At 42.7% G+C, this 10,616-nt stretch overlaps 1 protein-coding gene across 4 annotated transcripts in view; it reads right to left on the reverse strand.

Moving 5' to 3' along the window:
• Nucleotides 1-248: 248 nt before the first annotated feature.
• The window catches only part of LOC124089378 (butyrophilin subfamily 1 member A1), a 39,020-nt gene continuing 28,652 nt past the window's right edge, over nt 249-10,616 (reverse strand). For 3 of the 4 annotated variants that reach the window (XM_058577372.1, XM_046439376.2, XM_046439373.2), the window contains 2 exons: nt 3,467-3,533; nt 249-874 (listed from right to left, as the gene is read on the reverse strand). In XM_058577372.1, coding sequence (XP_058433355.1) covers nt 853-874; nt 3,467-3,533 — 89 coding nt within the window. In that variant the 3' untranslated portion in view covers nt 249-852. Of the gene's footprint in view, nt 875-2,808; nt 2,846-3,466; nt 3,534-10,616 lie in introns of those variants that run through there. The other variant, XM_046439375.2, reaches the window with a different exon arrangement.

The raw sequence follows: 10,616 nt of genomic DNA on the forward strand, positions 1-10,616 counted from the left end.
GGCCCAATCAAAGTTCCTCCATTCCATCCTCTCCCCCCATTATGGATCAGCATCCACTTATCAGAGAAATACTTGGCCTTTGTTTTTTTGGGATTGGCTTATTTCGGTTAGCATGATAATTCTCCAACTCCATCCATTTACTGCAAATGCCATAATTTTATTCTCTTTTAATGCTGAGAAATATACCATTGTGTATATATACCAGTTTATTTTGTATTTTTATTTTTTAATTGTAGATGGACACAATATCCTTTATTATCTTTTATTTTATTTTTATGTGGTGCCAGGGATTGAATCCAGTGCCTCATGCTTGGTAGGCAAGAGCTCTACCACTAAGTTACAACCCCAGCCCTATATCACAGTTTCTTTATTCACTCATCCCCTGAAGGGTATCTTGGTTGGTTCCACAGTTTAGCTATTGTGAATTGTACTGCTATAAACATTGATGTGGCTGTGTCTCTGTAGTGTGCTGTTTTTAAATCCTTTGGGTATGAACCAAGGAGTGGGATAACTGGGTGAAATGGTGGTTTCATTCCAGGTTTTCCAAGGACTCTCCATACTGCTTTCCAGATTGGTTGCACAAATTTGCAGTCTCACCAGCAATGTATGAGTGTAACTTTTCCCCCACATCCTCACCAACAGTTATTGTTGTTTGTATTCTTAATAGCTGCCATTCTGACTGGAGTGAGATGAAACCTTAGAGTAGTTTTGATTTGCATTTCTCTAATTGCTAGAGATGTTGAACATCCTGGGCCTGACCTAGGCCTGGACTCCTGCATGGTCCTGGTCCTGGTCTTGAGCTCTGGAGTGGGTCATATGTATGTCTTTGTCTGGTCCTTCCTTGGGTTCCTTTCAGGGATTTGCTGATGTCAATCTAAAAAAAAATTATATCAGTGTCATCACTTTCACTAGCCCCCTTTATTCTGCTGGGACCTTTCACATAAAAATAGAAATGGATGATATTCCTTTCCCATTAATAAGACTCAACTTGCCAGGCACAGTGGTGCACACCTGTAATCCCAGCCACTCTAGAGGCTAAGGAAGGAGGATTGCAAGTTTGAGGCCAGCATCAGCAATTTAGCAAGACCTTGTCTCAAAATCATAAAAAATAGAAAAGGGTGGAGATGTAGCTCAGTGGTAAATCACCACTAGGTTCAATCCCCAATACCAATAAAATAAAGTAATAACAAAATAAGACTCAACTTCTTCCTGGGTTATAACTTGGAGAGTCATCACAAATAGAAGCTTTGGGGAAAAGTTTCAGGTCAATGTGTGAGTGAGCCTTCTTAAGGCACTTATGAGACCCACATATTCAGCCAAACAATTCAATTCCCTTTTGGTCTTTCAAAAACATCCCCTTATGATATAGAAGACTTTCACCCGGGATGCAGCTTGTTCAAAAGAAACTTTTGAAGGGCCTGGATTCAGCAGTGAAATTAATTTTGATGTTAATAAACATACAGTCAGCCCTCAATTCTTGAGTTCCACATCTCTGTGTGTGTTCAACCCACCTTGATAGAAAATGTTTGGAAAATATACTGCATCTGTACACATATACAGACTTTTAAAATTGTCATTATTTCTTAAACAATACATATAACAATAATTTATATAGCATTTAAATTCTATTTGGTATCATAAGTATTCTAGATAAATGTTAAAATATGTGGGAGAGTATGAGTTATATACAAATACTAAATATTTTATATAAGGGATTTGAGAATCCAACACTGAAAGCATGATCCATGAAAGAAAAAATTGACAATTTGGACTTCCTAAAATTAAGAACTTCTACTCCATGAAAGATACTGTTGAAAGAAAATAAGAAAACAAGTCAAAGACTGTAAGAAAATAGCTATAAAAGAAATATCAAGAAATTGTATTCAAAATATATAAAGAAAATTCTTTAAACTATATAACTACATAAAAAATCTAACAAATTGAGCAAAAGATGTAAACATACACAACCCAAAGATATAGATTGCAAATAAACTTATAAAAATGCTCGACATCATATATTACTAGGCAATTACAAAGTAAAACAACAATGAGCAGCAGTACTTTTGGCAAAGTGAAGTTGTTGTAGCCGAGGGCTAGTGCACATGTGGGTGAATTTTAAGCAAGTAGTTGATGTCATTGAAGAGTTAGTCAATGCCTTTAGAATTGGGCTATTGCTGTCAAGAACTAGTTTTTGAACCATTTCCTTTGGGCAATGTATCTATCACCACCTTGATTGCAACATATGTATTTCTAATTAGAAGCACGTTTCTGGCTGTCAAGGAAAGGTACTTCTATGATTATTTTAAGTTTTTGTAAACTTTCCATTATACAAAATAGTGATTAAGTCCTGGCTCTGGAAATTCTGGAAAAGAGAATAGTAACTCCTGCTTCAAGGATGGGATTGAAGAGGGATCATTAACAAAAAGATCTTAAATTTGATAATAAAGTTTGCCTTAAGTAAAGGGGTGATACAAGTTCATGAAATGTCTGCCATTAAATGCTCAATAAATCAAAAGTATCACTACTAAAAAACAAACAAACAGCTGGGCACAGTGGCACATGTAATCCCAGTGGCTCAGGAGGCTGGGGCAGGAGGATCTTGAGTTCAAAGCCAGCCTCCTTAATGGCAAGGTGCTAAGCAACTCAGTGATACCCTGTTAAAATAAAATACAAAATAGGGCTGGGGATGTGGCTCAGTTGCTGAGTGCCCCTGAGTTCAATTCCCAGTACCCCCTCCCGAAAAACAAACAAACAAACAAACAACAACAACAACAACAAAAAAAAAACCAATGAGATACTTCTATATACCTGTTAGACTGGCTAAATTCCTGAATACTGCCAAATGCTAAAAAAGATGTAAAAGAACTCTCAGTTGTTGCTGGTTAAGAATGCAAAATAGTACAGCCATTTTTATTAAGTATATTTATAATATTCTGAATACATTTACCTAATTTATTTTTTAATAGTTATTCCTAGGTTACTTTTGAAAACTGAGATATCAGAAAGCTGTCTTTCTATTAAATTGATTATTCATTCAAGAAGATTCCATATAGAGAAGCATATGTGGTTCGATCCAGTAATTTGGGCTCTAATAATCAAAAAGCTTGGACATTCAGCAAAGATCTTGGGAAAACATCTCTACTGCAAACTGTGAGCAGGAAGGCCATGGTTTGAGATGAAGGAGAAGGAGGTGGTTCTCAGAGGCCTCCACTTTTAGTCTTTACCATGTCATGAGGTGCTCAGGGAACATCTACATTCCATAGATCTGTTAATTTTTTGACCAGGACCTCAACTTTGTCATTTATTCTCCATGGAAGCAGGACTTCATATAGCAGTTTACTAAATCAACTTATGATATACAATAAGAAACAAAGAGAAAGAAATGATTTAGATTAACACACTTGGTGTAGTTTGCAAGCACATTGCATGAATCCTGTAATTATATAATATTTACACATGTACTTACATATGTTCATATGCCTCGTTTTCCTCTGCCTCTTCAACCCTCTTGGCTGATGGTCTGGTTAGAGGGACTGGAAGTGATGTTGAAAGGGATGTGAATTAATAAGGTGTTACCTTATTAATTGCAAAGACAAGTACACTTAGTATAGCTGTAGCTCTTTGATTGGCCTAGTGAGCAGTTATGGATTTTATTGGCATTTTTTGGGCAGATGAAGTGTCACAATAAGTATCACTTGGGTAGTTAGAACCTCGTGAATATTTAGTGTATCATGAATATTTGGTCCACCTCTTTTCTATCCTCCCCCTTTTTTTTTTTTAAAAAAAAAGTCTTCCTCCTCTTTCTCCCACAAAATTATTAACAATCATAATGATGACAGCCGCCCCCTCCCCCTGCGCTGGCAAGGTAGACGGAACTGTGACCACCCACAGAGCAGGCCCAGCAGCCTGCTGAGGGGCAGAGCCGCCCCCCACCCCCCACGCCTGCCAGGTAGGCGGAACTGTGACCACCGACAGAAAAGGCCCAGTGGCCCGCGGCGGGGCAGAGCTTCCAATCACTCCTGCAAGGTAGGCGGGCCTGCGACCCACCAGCAGAAGAGGAGCAGCGGCCTGCTGAGAGGCAGAGCCGCCCCCTCCCCCCGCGCCTGCAAGGTAGACGGAACTGTGACCACCATCAGAACAGGCCAGACCTGCAATGGACAAACAGAACAGGCCCAGTGGCCTGAGGAAGGGTAGAGCCGCCCCCCCCCCGTGCCTGCAAGGTAGGCGGACCTGCGACCCACTGGCAGAACAGCCCCAGAGGCCTGCAGAGGGGCAGTGCCGCTGCCTGCGCCTGCAAAGTAGGCAGAACTGCGACCACCGACAGAACAAGCCTAGCGGCCCGCAGAGGGACAGAGCTGCCGCCCGCGCCTGCAAGGTAGGCAGACCTGCTACCGACCGGCAGAGCAGGCCCAGCGGCCTGCTGGCGTGGTAGGCACATTGCCCCAATTGGAGGAGGGGCAGAGCCGCCGCCCGCGCCTGTGAGGGAGACTTTGCAACTATACAAGACCAATATAAATATATAGGGGGAAAATTCAATAGTACAACAGTTTCACCAAGTAGAAAGGAACGCGAACAGTATGAATAGACAAGGAAAGAAAGGACCACAAGCAATGCAGGTCAACTCAACGTTAGAAGAGGTAATAGCTGCAGCAGATGGAATGTCAGATAAAGAATTCAGGATATACATGCTTCAGATGATCTGGAGTCTCAAGGAAGACATCAGACAGCAAAATCAGACAATGAAAGATCACTTCAACAATGAATTACATAAACAAATCCAAGAAGCAAAAGATCAACTATACAGGGAGATAGAGGTTATAAAAAACAAACAAACAGAAATCCTAGAAATGCAGAAAGCAATAAACCAACTTAAAAACTCAATTGAGAATACTACCAGCAGAGTAGAACACTTAGAAGATAGAACATCAGACAATGAAGAGAAAGTATTTCAACTTGAAAAGAACATAGACAGCTCAGCAAGACTGTTAAGAAACCATGAGCAGAACATCCAAGAAATATGGGATAACATCAAGAGACCAAATTTAAGAGTCATTGGGATACAGGAAGGGACAGAGTTTCAAACCAAAGGAATGAGCAATCTATTCAATGAAATAATAGCAGAAAACTTCCCAGACTTGAAGAATGAGACAGAATCCCAAATCCTAGAAGCCTACAGGACGCCAAATGTGCAAAATCATAAGAGACCCACACCTAGACACATTATAATGAAGATGCCCAACATACAGAATAAGGAGAGAATTTTAAAAGCCACAAGAGAAAGGAAGCAGATCACATTTAGGGGTAAGCCAATCAGGATAACAGCTGATCTGTCAACACAGACTCTGAAAGCTAGAAGATCCTGGAATAACATATTTCAAACACTGAAAGAAAATGGGTTCCAACCAAGAATTCTGTTTCCAGCGAAATTAACCTTCAGGATGGAAGATGAAATTAAAACCTTCCACGATAAACAAAAGTTAAAAGAATTTGCAGCTAGAAAACCATCTCTTCAAAACATCCTTGGCAAAACATTACAGGAAGAGGAAATGGAAAATAACAATGAAAACCAACAGTGGGAGGTAGGACAGTAAAGGGGGGAAAAATAATCAAAGAGGAAAACAAACCATGTTTAGTAACATAAATAAACAAATATGGCTGGAAGAACAACCCATATCTCAATAATAACCCTAAATGTTAATGGCTTAAACTGACCAATCAAGAGACACAGGCTAGTAGAATGGATCACAAAACAAGACCGAACAATATGCTGCCTACAGGAGACGCATTTGATAGGAAAAGACATACATAGGCTGAAGGTGAAAGGTTGGGAAAAATCATATCACTCATATGGACTTTGGAAACAAGCAGGAGTGTCCATACTCATATCAAATAAAATAGATTTCAAGCCAAAGTTAATCAAAAGGGATAAAGAGGGACACTACATACTGCTTAAGGGAACCATACACCAACAAGACATAACAATCATAAATATATATGCCCCCAAAAATGGTGCAGTTATGTTCATCAAACAAACATTTCTCAAGTTCAAGAGTCTAATAGACCACCATACAATAATCATGGGAGACTTCAACACACCTCTCTCGCCACTGGACAGATCTTCCAAACAAAAGTTGAATAAGGAAACTATAGAACTCAATAACACAATTAATAACCTAGACTTAATTGACATATATAGAATATACCACCCAACATCAAGCAGTTACACTTTTTTCTCAGCAGCACATGGATCCTTCTCAAAAATAGATCATATATTATGTCACAGGGCAACTCTTAGACAATATAAAGGAGTAGAGATAATACCATGCATCCTATCTGATCATAATGGAATGGAACTGAAAATCAACGATAAAAGAAGGAAGGAAAAAGAATACATCACTTGGAGAATGAACAATAGGTTACTGAATGATCAATGGGTTATAGAAGACATCAAGGAGGAAATTAAAAAATTCTTAGAGATTAATGAAAACACAGACACAACATATCGGAATCTATGGGACACATTGAAAGCAGTTCTAAGAGGAAAATTCATTGCTTGGAGTTCATTCCTTAAAAAAAGAAAAAACCAACAAATAAATGATCTCATACTTCATCTCAAAATCCTAGAAAAAGAAGAGCAAAACAACAGCAAAAGAAGTAGAAGGCAAGAAATAATTGAAATCAGAGCTGAAATTAATGAAATTGAAACAAAAGAAACAATTGAAAAAATTGACAAAACTAAAAGTTGGTTCTTTGAAAAAATAAACAAAATCGACAGACCCTTAGCCATGCTAGCGAAGAGAAGAAGAGAGAGAACTCAAATTACTAGCATATGGGATGAAAAAGGCAATATCACAACAGACACTTCAGATATACAGAAGATAATCAAAAATTATTTTGAATCCTTATACTCCAATAAATTAGAAGATAGTGAAGGCATCGATAAATTTCTTAAGTCATATGATCTGCTCAGATTGAGTCAGGAAGATATAGACAACCTAAACAGACCAATATCAATTGAGGAAATAGAAGAAACCATCAAAAGACTACCAACTAAGAAAAGCCCAGGACCGGATGGGTATACAGCAGAGTTTTACAAAACCTTTAAAGAAGAACTAATACCAATACTTTTCAAGCTACTTCAGGAAATAGAAAAAGAGGGAGAACTTCCAAATTCATTCTATGAGGCCAACATCACCCTGATACCTAAACCAGACAAAGACACTTCAAAGAAAGAAAACTACAGACCAATATCTCTAATGAACCTAGATGCAAAAATCCTCAATAAAATTCTGGCAAATCGGATACAAAAACATATCAAAAAAATTGTGCACCATGATCAAGTAGGATTCATCCCTGGGATGCAAGGCTGGTTCAATATACGGAAATCAATAAATGTTATTCACCACATCAATAGACTTAAAAATAAGAACCATATGATCATCTCGATGGATGCGGAAAAAGCATTCGACAAAGTACAGCATCCCTTTATGTTCAAAACTCTAGAAAAACTAGGGATAACAGGAACATACCTCAATATTGTAAAAGCAATCTATGCTAAGCCTCAGGCTAGCATCATTCTGAATGGAGAAAAATTGAAGGCATTCCCTCTAAAATCTGGAACAAGACAGGGATGCCCTCTCTCACCACTTCTGTTCAACATAGTTCTCGAAACACTGGCCAGAGCAATTAGACAGACGAAAGAAATTAAAGGCATCAAAATGGGAAAAGAAGAACTTAAATTATCACTATTTGCAGATGACATGATTCTATACCTAGCAGACCCAAAAGGGTCTACAAAGAAACTATTAGAGCTAATAAATGAATTCAGCAAAGTGGCAGGATATAAAATCAACACACATAAATCAAAGGCATTCCTGTATATCAGCGACAAATCCTCTGAAATGGAAATGAGGACAACCACTCCATTCAAAATATCTTCAAAAAAATAAAATACTTGGGAATCAACCTAACAAAAGAGGTGAAAGACTTATACAATGAAAACTACAGAACCCTAAAGAGAGAAATAGAAGAAGATCTTAGAAGATGGAAAAATATACCCTGTTCATGGATAGGCAGAACTAACATCATCAAAATGGCGACATTACCAAAAGTTCTCTATAGGTTTAATGCAATGCCAATCAAAATCCCAACAGCATTTCTTGTAGAAATAGAGAAAGCAATCATGAAATTCATATGGAAAAATAAACGACCCAGAATAGCAAAAACAATGCTAAGCAGGAAGTGTGAATCAGGCGGTATAGCCATACCAGACTTCAAACTATACTACAGAGCAATAGTAACAAAAACAGCATGGTACTGGTACCAAAACAGGCGGGTGGACCAATGGTACAGAATAGAGGACACAGAAACCAATCCACAAAACTACAACTATCTTATATTTGATAAAGGGGCTAAAAGCATGCAATGGAGAAAGGATAGCATCTTCAACAAATGGTGCTGGGAAAACTGGAAATCCATATTCAACAAAATGAAACTGAATCCCTTTCTCTCGCCATGCACAAAAGTGAATTCAAAATGGATCAAGGAGCTTGATATCAAATCAGAGACATGCCGTCTGATAGAAGAAAAAGTTGGCTACAGGTGAGGGAAGATGGCGGCGAGGGGAGTGCATTACCCCCGTGTGCTGCTTCACTGTGTGGGAGTATGACAAGTCAGGACGGCTAAAGGATATCTTGTTAGGAATTTCCAGCAATAGTGGGGTGCGCCGGAACCTGGAGGAAGGATTTCCATCGCATGAGGATCGGCTACGGGGACTCAAACGCGAGAGGTTTGTCGCACGGAGGGTAATACTGCTTATTCAGCAAATCGCCCCGCGGCTAGAGTCTGCAAGGCGCGCTGGGATAGAGACGCAGGGTTACAGCGCTGCAGTTTCTTCCAGACGCGCAAGCACCGCACTCAGGGCTGAATTCTGGGTTCGAGACGGGGAAGGAAGCGGTCCATCTCGGTTCTCCACACCGGTCAGACCACAGAGGAGGCCAGCAGCCACCATGTTGGTAAACTGACGTCACCACACCTGTTTTTGACTGACCGCAGCTCATTCAGCCATAGAACAGGTAATTTCAGGCTGCAATTCGCCTGCGGCTTGCAGACAGATTGCTAGGGTTCAGCGCCTGGGGGCTTCTTAAAATCTGATCTTATCGGAGTGAACACGGAGCGCGGGGCGGCCAAGTCCCGGCTCCCGGAACCGTCCCGGAACCGCCCTGGCTCCGGGCTGCGGAGCCTGCGGAGGCTGCTTCTTGGACCCTCCTAATATCAGAGCAAACACGAAACACCAAGAAGCCGAATTCCAGCTCCCGGAACTGAGCCCGCGGGGACTGCTTCTTGGAGCTTACACTTATAGGAGCTTACACCGAGCACAGAGCGGCCGAGTTCCGGCTCCCGGAACCGTCCCGGAACCGCCTTGGCTCAGGGCTGCGGAGCCCGCGGAGGCTGCTTCTTGGACCCTGCTACTATCATAGCAAACACCAAGCACCAAGAAGCCGAATTCCAGCTCCCGGAACTGAGCCCGCGGGGGCTGCTTCTTGGAGCCTACACTTATAGGAGCTTACACCGAGCACGGAGCGGCCGAGTTCCGGCTCCCGGAACTTCCCTGGACCGGGGCTAGGAGCCCGCGGAAACTGTGTCTCGGTCCGGGTCCTGCTGAGGGCAGGTCAGGACTCACCCATTGCTTGGGTTGCCTGGCAAGGGGAACGAAATGCTGCCATTCGCATAGGATACCAACATGGCAGAGATCTGATGTCAGCAGAAAGCGGTGGAGGAGAGATCTTCATCAATACCAGCGGTGACATAAGCAGTTGGTCTTCTGGTAAGGGGGGTGAGGCTCAGTCACCCGAGTCTCCTCAATTTGTCCTCGAGCCAGAGGGAAGGAGCCGGGCCGCCGCCAGCCCCCGGAGCAGGCCCAGCGGCTCGCCAGCGTGGTGACCGCGTGACCCCAATTGGAGAGGGGGCGGAGCGGAGCCGCCACCCACACCCGCCAGGTGGGCAGACCCACGACCCAGTAGTACATGGGCGTGGTAGGAGGGGCAGGGCAGAGCCGCCCTTCGCGCTTGCAAGGTAAACAGACCTGTGACAGCCTGGCGGGTCAGGCCCAGTGGCCTGCCAGTGTGGTACACACGTCACCCCAACTCGAGTAGGGGCAGAGCAGATCCTTATCCCACGCCCGGATCAGGCCCTGCCGGTGTGGTGGTCACGTGACCCCAATTGGAGTGGGGGTGGAGCGGAATCGCCACCCGTGCCCGCAGGGTGAGCAGACCAGTGATCAACCTGCAGATCAGGCCCAGGGGTCCGCAGGCGTGGTAGGAGGGGCAGGGCAGATCCGCCGCCAGCGCCTTCAAGGTAGGCAGACCTACAACAGACCGGCGGATCAGGCCCAGGAGCCTGCCGGCGGGGTACAAACACCACCCTAATTGGAGTAGGGACAGAGCAGAGTCGCCTCCCTTGCCAGGAACAGACCCAGCATCCTGCAGGCGGGGTAGTCACGACACCCCAATTGGAGTAGGGGCAAAGCAGAGCCTCCACTCATGCCCGAAAGGTGGGCAGATCTGCGACCGACCAGCAGGACAGGCCCAGTGGCCTGCTGGTACGACAGACACGAC

Source organism: Marmota monax, unplaced genomic scaffold, assembly GCF_021218885.2.
Source record: "Marmota monax isolate L192 unplaced genomic scaffold, Marmota_monax_Labrador192_F-V1.1 WCK01_AAM20220418_F8-fsc00096, whole genome shotgun sequence".
NCBI classification, from domain to species: domain Eukaryota; kingdom Metazoa; phylum Chordata; class Mammalia; order Rodentia; family Sciuridae; genus Marmota; species Marmota monax.